We start from the raw sequence: 23,579 nt of genomic DNA on the forward strand, positions 1-23,579 counted from the left end.
CTCAGGCAATGTCTTAAGATGCTAATACGGCTCTGTGATTGGCTGATGGCATCTTAAAACAGTACTTAAGATGATCTTAAATATAATATCCGACTATGAATACCGGTCTAAGGCCCGGTTCCACAACTCACGGTTAAATTAACTGGCCGATTATTCCATTGGAATTGACCAATCGTATTTGTCGTTAAGCAAAATTAACAAATACGATTAGTCAATTCCAATGGAATAATCGGTCAGTTAATTGTCGATAGTTGTCGGTAAGTGGTTACGGAATAGCAGCCCAGGGTTGCGTTCCAAAACTCATCAAAAAATAAAGTTTGTAAATTTTTTGTGATTTACTAGGGGTAACGTCCAATTGTCCATGTTGTTAATTATTAATTTAATATAAAATTTTCTAATTGTTAAATAAGGAACCAAGCATCGATTGCTGCAAATAACTGTAGACAGTCACAACAAGGTTAAACGGAATCTTCCACGCTTCTTTCACTGGACATCAATACTAGCGCACTCTACAATAATTCTTTTTTTTTTTTAATTTTGATTAGGGTTTGTTCATAGTTTTATATAGTCACATATTAACTAGGACATTGACCAATCGTACGTTTGATATGGGAGACGCCATATTGATTTTTTCTTAAAAGTGATGTGTCATTGTATATGCAAGTCCGTCTAAATAAGCCTTTAAACGATTTTGTTCTTTTTTTCCAACCATTACAAACGACCATAGCTTTCTGTTGTTCTTTTACATATGAGTACCATTCGTGAAGGCTGAATTTCCCTAACAACTAACCAATAATAGCGCACATATACTCATTAATGACATTCCAATCTTTATATTTCGGATATTGCACGGAGAAAAGCGTCATCAAATTTCTATACGAAGCATTTTTTGATTCTTCAGTTTCTCTTGACGTCATAAAAACTGAAACTAAAGAGCAGTTCAGATTATTCCGACGATCGAGCAGCGACTTTTCATCGAGATGTGAACTTTTACGTACTCATGTCCGTACCTTCTGAACGAATCATCTACGAGACCAGCGATAATTGGAAGCGAGGCAAGTAACAAAAGCTGCCTTTCTGCTTTCGTGGATAAGGTTCGTCGCGCTTATAGTTTCCTTAAAGTTACTATTTCCAAGAAGCATTTCCGAAAATGCGTGTCCGCGCACGAACTTTTTTCCAAATATTTCGCGAATTACGCACACGTTTGCGGAAACTATTGAAATGTCAAATACCTTCTCGGTTAGATGAAGATGTGTAACGGGATATCATTGCATAGCTTGTGGTTGTTCATCCGTTTGAATCACGGTGTTCTCTGTGTTCAGTAGAAATTGTACGTCATTACCAATATGTCGTTATTTGATAGGAGGTCGCTCAGGATATTTCTGAAGGCATTGAATTATAGATTTGGTTGGCGGTAGCACTTATTCAATTTCGAACGATACCATGGAGATGGAGGTCATCTGTATTTCTTCTGATGACGAGTTGGACTTGCAAAAGGTTTGGCAAAAATGATATTTTATTCTATTAATAAAAATAACATCTCAAAATTAGCAATTTTTCAGTAGAGCATTTTTGAATTTTTGAATTAGAATAGTGAATTGCACTTCACTTTCTTTTCATGTAAGGCCTGGTCTACAATAGCTGGCGCAAGCATGGATTAAGAAGTATGACTTAAGCGAGGTCTACAATACACGGAGTAAGCATGGAGTAAGAAGTAAGACTGGGCGTAAAAGGGTTAATCCAGTGTAAGAAAGTTGGCGTAAGGGCATAAACAAAATAAATTATTTTTATTTCGTCTTACTCCTACTCCTGCTTTTCTTAACGCTCGGTCAATCACAGCGCAAAAGGAAATTACCTTACTCTTACTTCTTACTCCAAACTTACTCCAGTTATTGTAGACCAGGCCTTATACTTTCAGTTATAACGTATTCTTTAAATTTATATTAAAAATGTAAATTTTTCTTTGTCTATATCTTTATAGAATTATGACATTTTTATGTAACAAATATAAAATGTGTCGTTTTTTTCACAAAATTATATTAGTCTTTAAGATTTCAATTTCTATTCTATTATTTAAAAAATGCTTATTTTTTTACTATGTTACTTTTTTACAAACGGAGCGATTTATATTTTAATTTCTTTAAAATGAATTTTATGAAAACAGCTCACTGTATTCATGTCTGGTATTCATTGTTTAATCTGAAATATAAGATTGTGTTAAATTTACTTTCAAATGCTTTATACCCAATAAAATGATCCGTACAGTATCTAAAAGGTAAACTCAGGATAATTTTTAAATAAACATAAATAATGGACTATGGCTTGCGTCTACTAATATAGGATAACTTTAATCTTTATATATAACTTACTTTTTATCTTTTCCTGGTTTTATAGTATTGAAAAAAATAAGGAATAGATTAAACTGAGATTAAAGGTTAAACTGATAAAAATTTACGTTATTTCTTAAAGCAGATCTGTCCAAACTCAGCTCACGAGCCGAACGCGCTTGCACCTCTCCGTCTTCTCGAGAGATTAAGAATAAACAAAAAAGGATAGATGCTTTAGCGACAAAAAGATAAGTGCTCTAATATCTATCCTTTTTACTCTCTGTCTCACTCTCTTGAGAAGATAGAGAGGTGGAAGCGTGTTTGGCTCGCTTTGCGAGGTGAGTTTGGACAGGTCTGCCAAGGTATCATATGAAAAAAAGATACATTTTTGGTATCATTAAAAAGTAAAAATAAAAATCGATAGAAACCAAGGGTAATGTGAGTCAGCGCGGAAGTAGAGCGCATATAGCATAGAAATTTTTTATTAATCAACTCCAAGCCGAATGACAAATTTTAGTTTAGCTTAAAGTGTCAAAGTAATCACTCAATGTAAGAGCTGACAATACAACGTTTGACATGTTAAAAACCGGACGCGTTTCGATTTTAAAGTCATTTTCAACAGTAAACAACATAACTTTTAAATTCCTGTAGTGACAAATTAATCACATATTGACCTTATGTCGCGAAGTTTCTTGACCGAATGGAGCATGGAACTATAGTAATCTATGGGTTTAAACCACGTTGTGAAACATCAATTCCAAATCCTCTATCTATGGGGGCTTTCCAGCAAGAGACACAAATTGACACAGCAGTAATTTTGTCCTTGTCTCTCACTGAATATCAAACAAAGACAGAAATATTGCTCAATTTGTGTTACTTGCTGAAAAGCCCCCGTAGATTCCTCCCTAAGTTAGCAAACTGAATAGAGGTGCAATTGGTGCCATAGATGCAAATCATCTCGCACTCTTACAAAAATAAGTAATAAAAATAAGTAACAATAAAAGTCAATATATAAAATAATAAGTTAATAAATAGATGAATGTAACAAAAAATAAATGAATAAAAGTGAAGTAAAATTTTGTATCAATTATAGGGAATCAAAGTAACAGTAAAAAAGAACGATGTTAAAAGTCCCGCAGTCAAATAACAAATGACTTGGATGACCCATGGATTGCTGTCATTCTGCGCTCTATTCGGGTCAAGGAACTAAGCGACATAAGATCAACACATGATTAATTTGTTGCTCCGAAAAAAACGTTATGTTGTTTACTATTGAAAATAACTTTAAAGTAAGTCAAAACGCGTCCGGTTTTTAACATGTCAAACGTTGTATTGTCAGCTCTTACATTGAATGGTTACTTTGACGCTCTAAGCTAAACTAAAATTTGTCATGTGGCGTTAGATTTGATTAATAAAAATTTTCTATGCTATATACGCTCTATTTCCACTCATTACTCTTCGATTTTTTATTTTTAAATTTAACGAGTCCAATATAACAAAAGTTATTCTTTTTTTTGTGATTTATTAAAAAGTAATTGAAATCAAGAGATCTACTTAAAATGCTTAAATTTTAAAAAAATCAAACACATTTTTAAGTTTTTGTTTTCTAGAATAAATGTTTGTACTTTATTGTAAAAAAACTTCCATGGATAAAATTTAATTCAACACAGAATACCTATGATACCTTAAGAATTAACAAACTAACGAATTATTATAGAATAAGTTTTTCACAGCAGAAAAGTTATAGTTACATTACAATGAAGTTATGTACGAATGTCTACATTGTCATAGGAAGCTGTTATTCTTTTTAGTTAAACATTTTTTGCCCAATTCAATTTTTTTCTCCAATAAAAAAAGTAGGAAAAATGAGTTGTGAAAAAGAAGTTAACTAAAAATAACAAGTCTACAGTGGCATATGAATGTCCTTTTTGTCATAAAGTGATATCATCGTTATGGAGCTGTGATAAAAGCTGTGATAAAAGTTGCATCTTGCTGTAATATTACTATAACATAGATTTAATCATTATAATGTTGTGATAACTAACTTTTCTATAATTTTACAGTAACATTACAATTTATTCATTTATTGACTGTGAATTTATTCATTTATTGACTCTTGTGAATCTATTTTATTGTACTTTCTTTTGTTATGCATTGTTTTTTTATTGTTATAAAAAATTATCTTCTTAAAAATTAAATGCTAATTTAGAAATTTATTTTTGCAGGAAAACAAAACGGATAAATCTCAGATCAATTCTATAGAAACTGAGAACAAAGTTTGCAATTCTCCAAAAATTGAAATTTTAAACAGCGATAATGAACAAGTTGAAGAAAATCATCTAAAGCGAAAAATAGAACATGTAAACAAGGAAGAGATAATTTGTAATACAGAGAAAAGAAAAAAAATGAATAATAATCAAGGCACATCTAAGGTGACAAAAAAAGTTGACCTATATCCTGTACCCGAAATACGTCTTGTTAAATCTGATTATTATGTCCAACCAAACAAAAACCAAGAAATAAATGAAAAGATGCAATTAATTGTAAAGAAGAAGAAAAAAATATCGTATGTTGCGCAGGATGTCTTTCCTCTGTTTATAAGTTTATGTCTACAAAAATGTCCAAAAAGTGATAAAATAGCGATGGATAAAATTATCAGCAAGTTAAAAACACGTTATGAAAACTTGGATCAAACTTATATTGTATCAGAAAATTTTATCACGTTTTTAAACGAAAAACGCGAAGCTATTAAGAATGACAACAAAAAAATATATGTGCATATAGAGGAAGTGATGAATGAGATGAAGAAAAACATTAGAAAAAAGTCCAAAGTATCGCAAAATGATGAAATTTATGATGCAGTTCCTTCCACTTCCTATGCTACAAAGAATGTACCAGTTAATAATGTGGTAAAATCGAATAATAATGATGATAGTGACGATAGCGATAACGAAAGGAAGGCGCGACAAATTAAGAAACTATTGCGCACTATGGAAAAATGTGAGGCAGTTATTAAAGAATTGGAAGAAGAGGAAGTTGATTTTGATCAGGAAGAAGATAGTAATTATATGAAAGTCGAAACCTATAAACGGAGAATGGTAAAGTTGTACAATAAATTGTGCGAGCTAACAGGAGAAAATGTTGACGCAGGACGTGCATATTTACGTCCTAAACATTTAAACGTAACTCAAATTGTTGCTGTAGATCAAGCAATAACGAATTTTATTAATTCTAAAATTATTAAACGAAATCAACTTTTTAAACGAAATCTAAAGGAAAAAAAGGAAAGAACTCTTACAGATGATTTAATATTCCCTGATTACAATGATATCTTGAAATGTGTTAAAGACACCAATGATAGAGTAAACCTACAATTGGATAAAGAAATGCAAAGAAACATTGGTAAGAAATATCATAGTTTTAAGTTTATTACTTTTTTCTTTGTGCAATATATTTTGTTATACATTTAATTATTATACTTGTTATATATAACTTGTTATTAACATTGCAGCAGAGAAAGCTTTCAAGGAAATTGGGGAACACTTGCAACGCACAAGGCGCAACGATTATTGGGATACCTTTTCTTTATTTCTTGAAAATAAAGAAGATCCAGCTACAAAAGATAGAAATTTAGCGAAAAAACTAGCTGACAATCGTATTGAGGGTAACAAACGATTAGCTGCCGTATTTGACAAATATGAACAGAAAGAAATAAAATTAGGAGAACAAATGGATGAAGGAACAATTTCAGAGGAGGAAGAAGATGAGGATGAAGACGAAGAGGAGGAAACAGATACTACAAATAATGAAGATAAGATTGATCACTTATTTGTAACAAAACAGAAGACTAATAATGAAGATAATAAAAAAAGTATAAATAAAACAGTTAATATAATATCTATAAAAAATAAACCTGTAAATATGGTAAATACGTGTCATTCTATGGATAAAGCTATTTTAAATAAGACTGTAGCAGATACCGCACAAAAGAAATGTGAAACGGTTGAAATAAACGTTTTTATGGAAAAGAAGAATACGGCAGTAGCAATGAATGAGAATAAGACAATTAGCAAGAAGATGATACCATGTAATAGTAATATTATCTTAAAAAACGTTGTGAAGAATGTGATCGCCAAGACGCCGGAGGACTCGCTATCAGTGACGTCTACAACAAACTGCACAAGTAGTATATATATTAATAGGATAGAAGATATATAAAATTAAGCAAAAATACAAGAATCATATGTATTTTGTATGTATGTTGTAGAGGATCTACCAGAGGTGAAAACAAAAGAGGTATCCACAGTAATAACAGATCCTGCAATAAAGAGGACAACAAAGGATGTAGCAGACACAGTAATATCTAAACTGGTAACGAAACATACACCACAGCTGACAACAAGGGATACAGCGGAGCTAACAGGAGATACAACAGAGACAGTAATGAAAAATACAGCAGAAGAAGTAACAGATGAAACAGAGATAATAACCGAGAGTGTGATAGACGGAGCAATCGAGAATATGCCAAATGATGAGCAGCCAGAAGGAGAAAAGAAGCCTCTATTGCGATTGCGTTCATTTGCTAAACCACCCATGACGTGGGAGGACAATCAGCATAAAACGGATAAGACCGCCCAAGAAAATACGCCAAAGGTATCAAACCAAATTAAAGAAGTGGTTGATTTAACTAATGAAGGAACAACCAAACCATCACTTACTGGTATTTTACAGTCTGGAAAAGTTATTCCCGTAATGAACAAAGGTCCCGTAGTAAAACAACAAACAGTGGTTATACCGGCAAGTAGAAATATAATCAGTGTTCAAAATATTACCAATAATTACTTGAAGATAAATCCGCGAACTGGACAAATTATAGCACCTGTACGAAATCCAAATACCACGATAATCCAAATACCAAACGGATCCATTTCGAATACCAGTCAACAAATTAAAGCGCAAAATTCTAATGCCGTTACAAATACCATTATTGTAAGAAATGACTCTTTAAAAAGAAACGTATACCAAAAAGTCCTTTTAAATCCTAAAAATGTGATTGCTATATGTAAGAAACAGATAGTGCAATCTGTCTTTAAGCAAGCGGATGTGATGCCATCGTCTACGTCAAAATCCAAATGACTCAAACATATAGCAAGGGCCATCCTTTTAGATCATTGTTATATAAAAAGCAATATTAATATCTAATTATTCGACCAGGCGATCAATTTTGATGTTAAATATATTCATATTATTGTCTATATATTTCTTGTTTATAAGCCAAATATATAAAGAGACACATTAATATAATTATTAATAAATTTTTTAGCGAATTCGAAATGTATTTTATAATGAATACATAGTGCCTTATAACAAAGAATATTCCTTTAATTTTTCACACATTTATCTAACAAACGTTTGCATTTGGTTGAAGAGACTGCAATATCAATTTAGCGAGATAATAGTTTGGATCCAGAAGTTTTTCTACTATGTTGAAGTGATCGATGTCTTGAAGTAAAAGATATTCCACATTATCCACAATGGAAATAATTTTCTAAAACAATATACGTTCTTAGTTATGTTCTTATTGTATTATTCTTAGATTTGTGCAGTGATATACATAATATAGATTTATTTTTTATTGCTTTCCTAGAATTTTCTTTCTTGCTTTTGTTTGAAATTTGAAATATTTTACTTTAACTGTAGACAATGTATACTAGTTTAGCTATTTAAAAAATAGACCTAATATTTAATTTAAGTACTTGGGTATATTTGCGTGATTCATCTATAAACGCTGGAGAATCGTCATCACCTACGGTTACGACAACTTTTAAACCACTAATACGACGGTCCTTTGCTTCATCAAGGGTGGAAATACTAAATGTGTTAATTTCTTTTCTGAAAATAATAATTTATTACTATGATATTTGTATATTATTAGACATACGTGTTGGTGCACAACTCCGGGTGCGTGTGTGTGTTGTGTATGTGTGTGCGCGTGCTAGGGATTAATATAGTCCCATCCACTTTTACACATTACTACTACTATTACTATTATTTAAAAAACACATTAATATTAACTGATAAGAAAGATTAAATGCTTACTCAGTCAGATCCAAGACTTTTCCATGACTGACGTTAGCTACAGGTTTTAAATTATAAACACCGCTTATCAGTATGATTTCCTTTAATAATTTAAAATATCCTTGCTGTGTCACATGATTAATCCAATTGTCGTCGTGCAATAGACACGCAGTCAAATGCGCTCCAGCACTATGTCCAGCGAGACACACGTTTCTATATACATTTTATGTGTTTATGTATAAACAATTTGTTTTTTGAAAAAAAATTTATCTTATATGAGTAAAAGAGACTAAGATATTGAACAACGTACTTGGAGCCTGAATCGATCGCATATTTTAATATCTGCGAGATCGCTGATTTTATCTCTGCTACTATATCTCCAAGTCTGACTGTAATATAAGAAAACAATACATAATTTATTATATTAGTTTAATAATAAAATAAATTTTTAATCTAAGAATTTTTAACATAATTGTAAAATTTTGTGAAAAACGTATTTTTATAAATTTCCGTGTTGAATTCTTTTCTGCTAATAAGTAATATCAGTAAACTAATAAAAATAATCAAGAATGAAGAAAATGATATAATAGAATTTTATACTATCTCACCATTTGGACATAAATCATATCCAACCGTGATTACTTTAATGTTATTTTTAACAAACAAAGGTACTGAGAATCCAGTGAGATCTTTGCTAAATTCCTGCCAATAACCACCATGGATAAACACGAATATTGGTGCATCTGAAATACATGTTTTAATACGATGATAAGAATGATAAGAAAAATATTTACCCTATGAAGTAATTTAGTCTACTTTACATTTACACAATTTATGTACGCGGATCGCTGAAAAAGCAGATTAGAAACAAAATATAAAGAAAAATATTTAAATATTATAATTTCTATATGTAAGGTATCATGTAAAAAGAGTATTGTTTTGGTAATTTGATATCACTACGGGTATCTTGTGTATGCGAACTTTTTTTTATCTATTTAAAGTGTTAAAATTTTTATGCTATGTATATATTATTTATATTTTTTATAATGTGGATAATATGAATAATCGTATTTAAACTATAAATTATAATAATACCGATAATCGTAATTATAATATAAATATGATGTAAATTATAGACCCACAGATGACACACACACACACACACACACACTCTCTCTCTCTCTCTCTTTGACAAAATTCTTTCTTTTATTACTTTTCTAATTTTGAATAATACAAAATATGTCGATTGACAATAAATATGTCATACACATTTACATACATACTTTAAATTTAAATGCAATCTTTTACGAATTTTTATAAAAAAATTAGTGAGAACAGAAAACAATAACAATAAAGAAAACGGAAGACATTGTTCTAAATTGATGTGTGTTTAATCACATTTCAAGTTCAGTTATTTTATTGATCTAAATCTTAAATAAAGCATATGCGAGGTAGACGGATTATTATATGCTATTTAAAATATTGTTTCTTTTTAGTATTTTCTTTAATTTAAAATTGAAATTTTTTTTTTATTATTGTATGATTAACATTAAAATATATAATAAAATAAATATTTTTATACAGATGTAATAAAATAAATATTTTTTTAAACTAAAAAATTAACAAATTAAAAAATTCTTTAACCTTACCTGAAATTTTGAATAAAACTTCTCGAAAATTTAAGAATTCTTAATAAGTTGTTTTACAAAATTTGAATAAATACCTTCGAGACAAAGGTTTCGTGAAACTTCCATATGGAGATCAATCGGACACAGAATATCCATGATGGTATATATCTTAAGGGTTAATATATTTACGCCAAAAACAAATTTACACACTTTATTTCAATTTTAAACGGACTAATTATATATGTATTATACAAACGCATATCTTGTTCATGTTTTGAAAGAATAAGTGATTCAGACCAAACTATATAATATAATTTGCAACTGAAAGCTTCCAACCTTAAAAATAAATTCTGCTTGTTCGAAAACGCAATAAAGTCTCTAAGTAAAGTAATTCTTAAATAAATTTTCAAGCAAATTAAATTTTATAACTTCTTTTTTTCTTCCTTTTTTTCCCGTGAGAAAATCGTAATTATAAAAACATCAAAATATAGAATAAATAGGATAAAAGTCATAGTTTTTAAAAATATTGTTCGAAAAAATGCCTAGAAATTCTTTCAGCTCTCAAATCGTTACTATACGTACCTTTGGGTAAGTCGATACCATATATGTCATACTTTGTGCGCTCGTTAGGACCATACGGCACATTAAGTTTGCATTTAATAGTTTTCCGAGTCGTTTCCGTAACTGCGACAATATAAAGACCTTCAGTAATCACGTGATACATCTGACACGCCTTATACAAGAATGCTTGCAGCGCATAGTAATCGTAAGATCTTAACGAAATTTAAAAAAATCTTAAAAGCTCAAAGCTCGCGAAGATTTATCATAACCATATGATTCTTGTCGAAAAAGATTTAAGTACTGTTTTACCTTTCTCACAGAATTCATAAAATCGCTCGATCATCTCCTCTGATTTGTATCGTTTGCCCCATTCGCTCGGAGTGTACAGTCGCTCTAGTTCCTTTAAAATAAAAGATAGAGAATTTATAATTAATTAGAATTCTAAAGTTATAATTTAAAAAAGAAAATGATCATAAGAGATTGCGTTGAGATTATACATACAGACATTGCTATCCTCAATCAATTGCTTGACTTTTCAAGGAATAATTGCGATTCGCGAATGATCGCTTGCTTGTTACACACGACAACGTTTGATAGAAACTGCTTGGTGTTTGCTTACGATATGCACTTTCTTGGCTTTGCCGATCAATGTGTGCAACTTACTACAACAAGTACATTATACTATTGCAAAGGCGGAATGCGGTTAAATAACATGTCACAGTGTGTTTGCGTATCGTTATCTTAACGATATAATATAAACCGATCTATTTATATTCGATTCTTATTTTAGGATTATTTTAGGATTATTTTAAGTATTGTCCCAAGATGTTACTCTACTGTTTTTTTTTCACCTATTTATTGTCATTTTATTTCTGATGTTTTATTGATCAAAATCAATTTTTGAAATAAGAATTATTATTAAAAAATTATTATAAAAAGATTTTTTTTTAATGAAACATTGTATTTTCTAATAGTTTGTTAAAGAAAATTATCTACAATTTATGTAGTTTTCTTGTGCAAGAATATAGAAATGAATTGTACAGGTCGTATCCGAGGTCAACAATTTATCTTATAAATTACGTCTTTATATCTGGAAAAATACATTTTAATTTAGCTGTCTCCTAATTATCTCCTAATGAAATTAAAATCAAGTATTAGTAAAAGGCAAAATAAAAAAAGGAAAAATTAACTTTTATTACTTTTTATATTATTTATTCCACATATATTTGTATTTTTATTGTTACATTTCTCTAAACTTTATATTGAAAAAGCATGATAAAGATGATTATTATTATTATTTGTGGTCACATGAAGACGCGTACGCATCTCATTGTGCAAAGGTAACGAGAGAAGACTACAGGAGAGACCACGAGGTTGCGGAGGTGGAAAACCAGAAAAACCGGCCCTCTTTCCTTTCTTTCTCTCTTAATCTGTCTCTCCGTCCGATCCTCACGTACGTTACTCGCTCTTCGTTTGAGAGAAAGAAAGAGAAAGGAAGGGAGAAGTTACAGGTACCCGCACCAGCTGATGTATCGAGAATCGTGCCGCGTCGACGCCTACCCGCAGGCCGCAGGTAAGAGAAACCCGTCGCAGTCAAAAATTTTCGAGCTGATTCATAGAAATGCACGACTGGCCGACCGGCGTCGCAACGGTTTGTGTGTCGCATTGCCGAAATTCCATTTCGAAAATTGACGATCTTAAATGAAGTCCATACATTTGAAAATTTAAAAGATTTCCGGGTGAAGAAAAGTACCTTATTCCACAAAAATCGAGAGCAGGAATTACAAGAAAATAGATTTGAATAGAAGTAGTTTTTCAGCTTACACATTTAAAAAGACAAATGCAAATGCTACATAAATATATATGTAATATAAAATAATATGCAAGAAAAAATTTTTTTTTAAAGAAAGAAAGTCAGTAATAAAATTTGCCATATCACATATATTAGAAGTTTTTTGTCATAAATCATAATTGTAAAAATATAAACAATATAATATCTATATATGTATATAACTTTACGAAACTTATATGTAGATAAAAAGATTGATAAAAGTACTTTGTGTATTAGCATAACAGATGGAAATGTTGGATAACAATTATCCCCACAAATAAGAATTCAGCTTTATTTGGCTACCTCAACTTCGTCTTTAAGACTAAGTCTTATGGTATGTTGTTGAAATACCAAGAAGATCACCGACCTCAAATTTTGAAGGAAACCGGTGGTTGTATCATAAACGTTGATTAGACTAATGTTATAAAGTTAGAATGGAGGAATTTTTCCGGTTTTTTCTTCGGAATTTAATTTCACAGGAAATTGAAGCTGTAAAACATGAAATACGTTATGTATAAGTTTAAAAATCAAAATTAGTCTTAAACGCCGACATAACTCTAATATTTTCACAAGAACAAAACTAGACAAAAAACATTATACTTTTCCGTTATTAATTAGAGCTTTTATTTTTAATTTAATCCTGAGTTGAAAATTGTAATTTTAGCATAATAGATTCAAATTTTTGTACAAGTCAATTAAAAAATATTTATTCAAAAATCATAAATCGTTAAATTGCATTTGTAAATTAGTGACTTAACAGTGATGATAATATAATGATTTTTCGTAAAAACAAAATCAAATTACAAAATAGTTATAGTCATTCACTATAAGATGAAATAATTAAAGTTAATATGTATACGTAATACATAATATATAATTTAAAATGTAAAAAAAAGAATATTTTAAAACTTATTAAAAAATATATTTATATAGATATTAACTATCTTCCCTCAATATTTGGCATGTATCTTTTCTTTATCTATTTCTAAATCACAGGATGACGTTTAAAGATCAGAAGCGCGTCTCTCCACTAACACGAAGGCATAGACACGAAGGCGTGTTACACGTTGAAATAGCTGCCGGATTCTTGCAGCTCTTGATGGTCCTTCTCGGCTTACGCACGCCTTACTAACGACTACCGCAACAGGAGGGAGAATCAACGGCGATGGGTTAATTTATTTGACCCAGCGCGACAACAATTAGTGCTGAGTCTGAACGTCGAATAGGTATCCCTTTACACGTATTGTATTCGCGATAACGACGGAAACATGCGCGATCATGATACTAAATATCAAGCAAGAGCAGACGCAATAGAGCCTTCCTTATCCCGGCCTATTTATTCTATTCTAACGAAAGATAACAAAAATGGAATGCGAGTAAATAGAGATAGCGTAACGACTTTGCAGGAAAGCTTACAATAAGAAACATTAACATTTTTATTATTTCACATGACGTTAAATGAAATAAATAAATGTTATGCCTAAAGATAATAATATAACAACTTTATTGAATGCAAACTTTACTGATTACAACAATACGTATAGCGCGAATGTGTGATGCATGTATACAATAATAAAAATTAACCAATTGCATATTAAAGGCAAAATTGCAGCTAATTAAATTTAAAGTTTTACTTAAAAGTTATAAAAATAATTTAAAAAGCTGGATATTATAGAATATGTAATCCAAATATAAATTGTTTAATATTAAAATGTTGCGAATATGTTTACTATGAAAAAATATCATCGGGACGTTTATAAAAATATCATTCTAATTTGTTACGAAAGGTAACAACTTTATTTCTTTCACTTTCCTGAAAATATCAAATTTCTTATGTATTCTACATTTAATTAATCTATTAATAAGAATGAAAACGTATATTTTTTACTTTTATTTATTTAAACATACAATATTGTTATGCATGCAAAATTTTTGTATAAAATTAATATTCATGTTGTAAAAAATAAAAAAAAAGGTAAATTGAAAATATTTTTTGCATTAGTTTGCGTCGTCTATTAATATTTAATTCAATTTTGACAAATACGACAAGAATGGACTTAGCCAATAGTTTTTATACATTAATAAATTATAATAACGTATAATGTTCATATAATTTATTTTTAATTAAAAGTCATTACATAAAAGTAATAAAGATAATTAAAAATATTACATATTTTATTAGTTAAAATATTTTTAGAAAACAATGTTTTCTTGTTTTAATTAATAAAATTGTCGTACAAATTAATCATCAGTAAGTTAATTATTCGACCGATAAATGTCTTAACATACATATAGATAAAGTTAAGATTGCTTATTTGACCTGCAGCGGATTTTGATGCTGAATATAATTCTTCTATTAATTTAATTTATATGAAATAGAAATATTAAATCAATAGAAAAATTATATTCAGCACCAAGATCCGCTACAGTACGAATAAGTGTATTTAACAAAAATCTTCAGAATTTAATTCTCTATATTTCATTGAAGATTTCAGATATTTAAATTTATTTAACTATATAAATAATGTTGCAAAAAATTTTTGTTGAGAGATTTCTTTAAAACAAAATTGAATAAAATTCAAACGAAAAAGAGAAAAAAAAACTTTACGATCCTGCCAGGATTCGAACCTGGAATCTTCTGATCCGTAGTCAGACGCGTTATCCGTTGCGCCACAGGACCGTCCTTGGCGAGGGACCTACTGTATTTGATATAAAGTTATTTATATTTATTATTTTCTTGACAAAACGTGAGATAACAAATGATTATTATGTTACTTGTAATAAAATTTAGTTATTTTATCCAAAATCCTGTAGAGTTTTATTTATATTAATTATAATTGTGGAATTTGTATATATTAATTATAGAAGCTGGGTATAAAATTATGTCTAGGTGCGCATATAACTAAATTTTTTTAATATAAAATTTAATATAAAATTCTTTTAGTAATAGTACATACACAGTTATTAGATAGTTTATTGGATTATTTAAAAGAAAAGTTAACATCACTACTTTTATATTTGTAATTTTACAATAAGATATGAATGTTAATAAATAAGTAATTTTCAAATGTCATAATATTAAATAAAGCATTAATAATACAGCTTTCAATTAAGCAAAGGAAAGACCAGAACTTATAGCTAGTTATTTATTCTTAAGGAAATAATTATTTAGTTTTTGTATGCATAAATATGATTATTTAAGGTGTATTTGACACCTTGATTAAAAAAAGTATTACCATTTTAATTAAAAAAAAAAAAAATTACTATTATTAATTTCATATTATCTGTTATTGTTCATATATTTAATTTATTAATGTTTAATATTATTAGACAAAATTTACTTAATATTTAAAAAAAAAAAAATAAAAGTAGGAAAATTGAAAGCATACATATGGATTCTCAATCAGTTAAAAAAGAAACTAAAACTGAGCTTTAATTTCTCGCTGCTATGTATAAAAATTACTTTAAATGGCTGCTACTCAATTAAGCGTCATGCCCGAGTCCCAAGCACGTGCGGGATCACACGTACAATTGATATCACGTGTAATATCGATTGTAAGTTCAATAATAATCGTAATATTATGGTTTTTATCTCTCGGATCAAATTACGTATATCAATAAGGATACCTGTAAGATATAATAAGATATAATTTTACTTTATCAGTTTTTGCGTTTAATAGATTTATCAGTTGCAATCTTATCGCTACCGAATCGTCAGCGCACAATTGTATTGTAATGTTCAGTTACATGTCTCTGTGAGCTCGAATAAGAGCTCATGGACGAACATAACAAGATTTTTAGAAGAAATGTGTAAAATTCGCGATAATTTCAAATTATGGTGTGGAAATTTATCGCTAGCTTTTCCAAATGCATTCGGGTCCTGCAAGATACGTTATTGTACATAATAATCAATAAAGCAACTGAAAGATTTCGCGATTTGCGAAACGTCCAACTTTCGTGAAATACGGCAGACGTGAGAGATATGTTCGTCAATTCGCCAATATATTGTCACGGATGAGTGAAGCGATTATTTTGTCCGACCGGCTTCGAAAATTGAATCCGACCGAACTCAACCGGTTTGAATTCCTCGGTCTTGAGTCTTTTATGGCTCTTTCTTGGTGCTACCAGAGTTAAAGATTCTTTTTCGCGGAACAGCTCGCTGATTCATCCGAACCCGTGCCTGGCTGAAGTCCTACCTGAAACGGCAGATAACGAGATGACGATACTCTCGGACGTGGCACTTCCACGAGATGACTCAAACAGCTGGCTATTACTTTAACGTCTGATGCTTTCTCAACGTAACACGATAGGGCTGCTCGGCTAGATAACGTTATCCTGCTGACGTTACTCACGAATAATGATATACGAACACGAGGTTACCCCACCGAGGTAGCCCTATCCGTTACTCGGTCCTCGATAGCCTAAGCGGTAATCTGTTAAATATAGATTTAGCGAGAATAATTAATCAGAGAAGCGGCGCAGGTTTCATCGCTCTATATATAGAGCTATAGTTCTATATTTAGAGCACGTGCCCAACAGCACGTATGATGATCATGAATGATTTACGATTCGGTGCGCAGGATGAGTGAAATTAGTACACTCATTTACGTAATATAATTACATAATGATTAATATCCTTTATATTAATGACGCGTATTATGCTTAAATATTCATTAAAACTGAGACTTTGAGCATTGATTAATGATGTACGTTCAGGATGTTCTTTAGGAACCGTGGACACCGCGATATTTTCAGAACAAATCAATTAAGGCCGGTTGTTCCAACTTCTTGATAACTTCCTATCAGGTAAGCATGTGTCTATCTTCATTTTTTTCTGAAATAAATAAAGACAGATATTTTACCTGACTAAATTTACCAAGAAGTTGGAACAACCGGTCCTTTATACTTTATTTTTTTATTTAACGTCAACGAAAGTCAGTTGAATATTTCGGTGAATTGTAACTCGGATCTGGATTCAAAAATTTTTTTTTCTGTCGGAAAACGGATAGAAAAATGTCTTGTATAGATTTGATTTTCTACAGGCTACTAGTTTCTTTTCGACCTGCACTGAACAAAAGAAAAGGTCTTCTTAAAGATTTCCTATTGAGAAAAATCAAAGACGAAAAGGAAAAGTGATTTAGTGGACCCCACGAATTCCAAAGCTCACACAGAAAATACGACGCGTCGCTTCATTTCATTGCATACTGCAACGCATGTACTGTCGTTACTTGCCGTATAAACGCCGTATTCGCGCTATAAGAACCGCGTACATCTCCCGGAATAAATGTCACGAGTAAACGGCGTGAGACTTTTGCGCCTCGTTTAGATAAAGATATTATCATTGCGTCATGCAAACGTCACGCTTTGTCACGCAATGTTGCGCGCATAAAAGGAAAAGAAATAAAGCAGTACGGTTTTTTGCCCTTTTCATTCATGGATTACGTCATACTACGCAGAACGTAATTCTATGTCACTAACCCAGAGAGGAAACTGCGTTAAAAAAACTATCTTGCGGTTTTTTTGCGGGATTTTCATGGATGTATCACGATTTTACGTGATTAGTTTGTTCTTCGTTATTTTTTATTACTCAGAAATTAACACAGAAGTTCGATACATTTTAAAGACGAGCCGTCAATCTCCGCTTTGAGAAAATGTGCGAAATCTATATGAAAAATGTATAAATATTCAAGGATCTACCTGTTTGAGAAACAACTTTGATTATTTTATCAATTCACTCGCTGCTAAATTATTAGAACTAAATAATACACGTATATTGTTTTTCGGTGAAAAGAAAAGAAATTGTTTTCGCATAGTATCAACGAATGTCGATGCAATATTGTTTCAGATTCGATTGAATTTCTACATACATATATTGCGTCGAAAGTAATTCCGGATTAGAAAGTTGCTCAAGTTTGTTTCAAACTTCTTTAATAAATTCATCGAAACAATGAGGAAGAGGACGTAAATAAATGACACAGAAAGAAACACATTTTGCAGATCTAATATTGAAAATATAGATCTTCCCATATTTAACAACGTGTTAGACATAAAGAGGATAGGATTAATGATTTGGCGTCGATCGCGACTGGATGCAGACGGATCAGAGAGCGCTCGGGAGAAAATCCCACGCTCCCGCGGCATCGGTAGCCAGTCGCCATGGTAACAACCATGCGAGAGTCATGTCGCCGCCGCGCGCTGCGAAACGAAGGAACGACGGCGCCCGAGGGCGGCCGAGGTCTGCCGAGCGCGGCACGAGACGGGAACCCGAGAGCGGCCGATCGTAGGATAGAACGAGAGATCAGTCGCGTCTCGGCCGTGCGGGAGGAGGACAGGTGGTGCGGTTAGGTAGAAGTAAAAGCAGGAGAGTAGTCGGCGTGTCGTAGGTGGGGACGGAGCCCTCCCCTGCCGCGTCGCAGAAGCAACGAGCGGTTCTCGGTCCCCGACCGACCGGCCGGAGTAAGCGGAGCCACGGTAGGCGGAGAGGGAAGGAATCGCGCGGCGCACGGGCGAGACGGAGAGGACGATAGAGGGGGAGGACTCGGGTGAGAGAAAGAGAGGCAAGGAAAAGGGAGCAGCAGCAGCTCGGCGTGGAACGCGCGCGCCGACGTGTCCTCGCGTGCTTGTGTCGCGTCGTACGGCGTCGTATCGTATAGCAGAGAGCGCGGCCATTACGACAGAGAGCCGTCTCCGGCGACGCTCGGCAACGTTGGTTGTGTGGTAACGCGAGAGGAGCGAGCGCGAGTGAACGCGAGAAAATTACCGACGCGCTCGCCGTCGCCGCCGCCGCCGCCGCCGCCGCCGTCGTCGTCGTCGTCGTCGTAGTGTCCGAGCGGAGCGTGAGCACGTGTGCGCACGCGAGACAGAACGAATTAACGTATACGCCGCCGCCACCGCTACCGAGGGGTTGGCGTTACGCGAGTGAGAACGAGGAAGCGCGGAAGCTGCCGAACGCGCACACGGTAGTAGGATTGTACGAGGTGAGTTCGAGATCCGTGACTGTTGGAGCGGTGTCGACGATCGGACGCGTGTCGCCGTTCGGTATATACGCGTGGTGTGTTTGCGCGCGCGCGCGTGTTGCGTATATACGTAGAAGAAATTGAGAAAGAAACGGAGAGGACCTAATCAGCCGCCACCATGTTCGACGTGTTCGGCTCGGTGAAGGGGCTGCTCAAGCTCGATTCGATCTGCATCGACAACAATGTGTTCCGGCTGCACTACAAGGCCACCGTGATCATGCTCGTGATATTCTCCCTGCTGGTGACCTCCCGGCAATACATCGGCGACCCGATCGACTGTATCGTCGACGACGTGCCGCTCCACGTGATGGACACCTACTGCTGGATCTACTCGACCTTCACGATCCCGGACCGGACCGGGATCATCGGCAAGGACGTGGTGCAGCCGGGGGTCGCCTCGCCCAACGAGCACGACGAGATCAAGTACCACAAGTACTATCAGTGGGTCTGCTTCACCCTCTTCTTCCAAGCGATCCTCTTCTACGTGCCGCGCTACCTGTGGAAGGCGTGGGAGGGCGGCAGGATCAAGATGCTCGTCCTCGATCTCAATTGCCCGGTGATCAACGAGGACAAGACCGACGACCGGCGCAAATTGCTGGTCGATTACTTCGCTTTGAATCTGCACTCGCAGAACGTGTACGCGTACCGCTTCTTCCTCTGCGAGGTTCTCAACTTTGTCAACGTGGTCGGCCAGATCTTCTTCATCGACTTCTTCCTGGACGGCGAGTTCACCACGTACGGCTCCGACGTTATCAAGTTCACGGAGATGGAGCCGGAGGAGCGTATTGACCCCATGTCCAAGGTCTTCCCGAAGGTGACCAAGTGCACGTTCCACAAATACGGTGCTTCCGGCACGGTGCAGAAGCTCGACGGGCTCTGCGTGCTGCCGCTCAACATCGTCAACGAGAAGATCTACGTGTTCCTCTGGTTCTGGTTCATCATCCTGTCGATCCTGAGCGGACTCAGCCTGCTCTACCGCGCGGCCGTGATACTCGGCCCGAAGCTGCGGATGGTGCTGCTGCGCGCGCGCTCGCGCCTCTCGCCGCACGACCAGATCAAGATCATCAGCGACAAGTGCCAGATCGGCGACTGGTTCGTCCTTTATCAGCTCGGCAAGAACATCGATCCGCTCGTCTACAAGCAGCTCGTCTGCGACCTCGCGACCAAGCTCCAGGGTAAGGAGAACGTGTAACGTCCGAGGGACGCTCCCTCGAAAACGAGTTCTCCGGAGGGTTCCTCGTCTCTCTCCCCCCGCGCGAGTCAAGATACTCTGCCACCGACAGAGGGAAGAAGCGAACGGTAGGAGCGTCTCCAGATTAGGGATGAGAGTAAGAGACAAAGATGTAGAAGGAAGGAGAGAGAGAGAGAGAGAGAGAGAGAGAGGCAGACAGCCAGCCATATCGTGGACACAAGGAAGAATTAGCACGTTTTTAGGCTGAACGATTGCATCAACCATTGTCTGATTTAGGGCTCTTGATTAGCGATCTCCTCTGCTCTCTCCACCCTACATTTTTTTATTCACCTCCAGATAAGGAACGAAGATCGAGCTGATCTGAGAATTAGTTCTAAATTGATCCTTTTGCACTCGAATTGCCACGGCGAGGGCGATCCATGGACGCTCCAAATGCTTGATTTCATTAGCGTCAAGTTGATAACTCGCGCGAAGGTAAAATGTTAATTCTGTTTTAGAATTCTTACGTCGATAAAAAAGTGAGGTTATGCCGGGTCAGCCAAGCTTGACGAAACGACGGGATTTGATAAAAAGCCTTGTTTATTTCCAACTAATTGCATATACATCGATACAATTAATCAGTTGTATTTAATTATAGATAAGTAATGGCTTTTTTTGTCGACGTAGGTTTTAGATTTCGGTTTCTCCGCGTGCTCTCTCTCTCTCCCCCCTCTCCCCCACTCCCGGAGTCTAAGGTTCTGAATTCCAGACGGGATCTCGTCTCTCGAGTCAGTCGAGCTGTTGAAAAGCTAAGCGTTAAGCGCGTTGATGCAATTGGATGCCGTTTTTGGGGTAGTTAGGCCACAAGGGATGTTTTCTTTCTTTCTTTTTAGCGTCTCGCCGTTCCTCTTTCGCGCGCGAGTACACGTTTCCCATTCCCGACGTCGGGTTTGCAGCGAAGACAAAGCGGCGCACACGGCCCGTCACTCCCCCCTCGTCTCGCCTCGCCTGCTCTCCTCGTCTTCGCGTCGGACTCTCCTTGTCTTCGCGAATCCTTTCACCCGTGGAGAGTTTCCCATCGATTTTACACACGCCGCCCATTCCATTAATTTTTGTTTCTTCTATACGTTTGTCCATATTTTTCCTTCTATTTTACTTCAGGTTTATGCAGGTCTCCCAGGTTTCCCTCGAGCGAGAATTTCGTAACCTATCTTATTAGCTTTTATTCATTTTAGCCGAGTTTCACAGTGCGGCGATGAATAGCACAGGTTATTAGATTTTAAATTCTTGTAATATTCGTATGTTTTTTTGTATAAATTATACGATATTTAGTTTGTGGTAAACATCGTATGGTACCAATTGTACTAGTCAAATACGGTTTTTTTGGACCAGTCGTGTAAAAAAAAGAGTTTAGATTGATTTAAGAAGACGGGAATCAGTCCCCTTTTTATTTTTATGAATGAAACTTCCGACCGTGATAAGCCTGTAACAAGTTTGCTTTATATACTTATACGAGGCACGTTCGAGTCGTTTGATTATTTTTGCTTGTGACACACGCACAGTTAATTGATTACATTGATTCACGCGCAGCTCCAGCTGGCAGCTTGCTCGCAGCTCATAACTCGATCTGTTTATACTCGTGACGTAGTGTAATTGATTAATGATCGTTTTTTTCACCAGTACAGATTAACTTTGGTCTCGGTTCCCTCCTTTATTTTTCTTTTTTCTTCTAATTCCTCTTCGGACTAGGAAAAGGCAAAGAGCGAGTTGAAGCGCGATGATCAAAGTCGATTCATGTCGGTGCGGATCGAGGTGAACGGTATTCTTTCATTTTTCTTCCTCAAAGTGAGGAAACCATGGTATGAAACCATGGTACGAGTTGTCGGCCAGGTAGAGGCTCGCAGGCTAGTTTGTTGGCCTGCATCATCGTCATCATCACCATCATCACCGTTTTCATTCGCGCGTGTACTCCGTGAGCGGAGCTCTCGCACGCGATCGTGAAAATAAAGCTTTCCCTCGTCGATGACGAACGCGTCATCCCACGATCACGCGCGCGCGAAGAATTGAAAGAAAGAAAGAAAGAAAGAAAGAAAGAAAGAAAGAAAAAGATCCGCTGCGCTTGCATTCCTACGGAGCCACCGCGCGCACGGTAAAGGTACGCGTGTGGAACGGAACGACGACCTGCCTGCCTGCTTGCCTGCCTGCCTGCCTGCCTGCTTGCTTGCTTGCCTGCTTGCCTGCCCGCTTGCCTGCCTGCCTGCCTCGTAGGAATATGCACGGGAACGAAGGAAATATGCGGGGGGAGGGGGGAAGAGCAGGATGCCTGCCGGAGGTTCCCATTGTCACCGCCAGCTCCGCATAATCTTTGAGCTTCGCCTTCTAGGCTCCTTCGAAACGGTCGACGAAACCCCAGGGATAGGGGATCCATGTCCTTCCGCGAAAACGAGGAGAAAAGGAAAGAGGGGAGAGAGAGAGAGAGAGAGAGAGAGAGAAAGAGAGAGACGTGTGCGAGAGAGCTTTGAAAAAAAAGAAAGAAAAGAAAACAACGGGGAGAGTGCTCCTGGTGGCACTCTCGAAAGTTTCCTCTTCGTTCGCAGACTTGGATCGTGTGATAAAGCGGGGGATGGTGTTCGCGTCTGCTGTCTCAGCCTCGGCTGTTGCTCCTTTTCGATTTTTTCTTCTTTTTTTTTCTCTCCTCTCTTTTCGTTCTGAGCGAACGCGTCACGTCTCTCGAGTTCGGCGATCGGGGGATCAAGAGCCGGCAGCAACAACTTGACCGAATCGCACTAGCGGTTGGCGTTGCATTTCGGCCAATCGGAGAGAAGCAGCCGGCGTTGGTCGTCGACCTAATTGGTCGAAATGCAACGCCAACGTCAACCGCTAGGGTGATTCGATTATAGCGCGTAAAGCGGGGGAGATCCATCTCTTCGCCGTAAAAGATTCGGCACAGGTTCGTGTACACCGCGC

The 23,579-nt window shown here is 35.4% G+C and overlaps 3 protein-coding genes and 1 non-coding gene across 9 annotated transcripts; 2 read left to right on the forward strand and 2 right to left on the reverse strand.

Annotated features, from left to right (window-relative positions):
- The first annotated feature begins 594 nt into the window (after nt 1–594).
- LOC105838243 (DNA ligase 1) lies at nt 595–7,698 on the forward strand. Of its 6 annotated transcripts, XM_036282712.1 has the most exons (6): nt 595–1,055; nt 1,403–1,497; nt 4,553–5,729; nt 5,839–6,510; nt 6,595–6,980; nt 7,059–7,698. In XM_036282712.1, the coding sequence occupies exons 1-6, from the start codon at nt 1,001–1,003 to the stop codon at nt 7,461–7,463; spliced, it is 2,790 nt and encodes a 929-aa protein (XP_036138605.1). In that variant the 5' UTR covers nt 595–1,000; the 3' UTR covers nt 7,464–7,698. The 6 variants fall into 6 exon arrangements, with proteins under 6 accessions (XP_036138605.1, XP_036138604.1, XP_036138607.1 ...); XM_036282711.1 differs by having other exon boundaries at nt 6,595–7,698; XM_036282714.1 differs by having other exon boundaries at nt 597–1,094; nt 1,364–1,497; nt 6,595–7,698.
- Nucleotides 7,643–11,371, reverse strand: LOC105838242 (kynurenine formamidase). Its single transcript, XM_012683663.3, has 8 exons — nt 11,096–11,371; nt 10,904–10,994; nt 10,616–10,717; nt 9,014–9,148; nt 8,716–8,794; nt 8,427–8,618; nt 8,084–8,219; nt 7,643–7,875 (listed from the first exon to the last, which is right to left on the reverse strand). Exons 1-8 carry the CDS (start codon nt 11,099–11,101, stop codon nt 7,729–7,731), a joined length of 888 nt encoding a protein of 295 aa, XP_012539117.1. The 5' UTR covers nt 11,102–11,371; the 3' UTR covers nt 7,643–7,728.
- Nucleotides 11,372–15,032: 3,661 nt separating this feature from the next.
- On the reverse strand, nt 15,033–15,105 carry Trnar-acg. The gene has a single exon. It is a non-coding gene; the product is annotated as a tRNA-Arg (tRNA).
- A 2,901-nt stretch (nt 15,106–18,006) lies between these two features.
- LOC105838241 (innexin inx2) lies at nt 18,007–20,821 on the forward strand. The gene has a single exon (XM_036282641.1). It carries the CDS (start codon nt 19,560–19,562, stop codon nt 20,631–20,633), a length of 1,074 nt encoding a protein of 357 aa, XP_036138534.1. The 5' UTR covers nt 18,007–19,559; the 3' UTR covers nt 20,634–20,821.
- The last annotated feature ends 2,758 nt before the right edge of the window (nt 20,822–23,579 follow it).

The sequence above is a fragment of the Monomorium pharaonis genome, chromosome 2, assembly GCF_013373865.1.
Source record: "Monomorium pharaonis isolate MP-MQ-018 chromosome 2, ASM1337386v2, whole genome shotgun sequence".
Classification (NCBI taxonomy): Eukaryota; Metazoa; Arthropoda; class Insecta; order Hymenoptera; family Formicidae; genus Monomorium; species Monomorium pharaonis.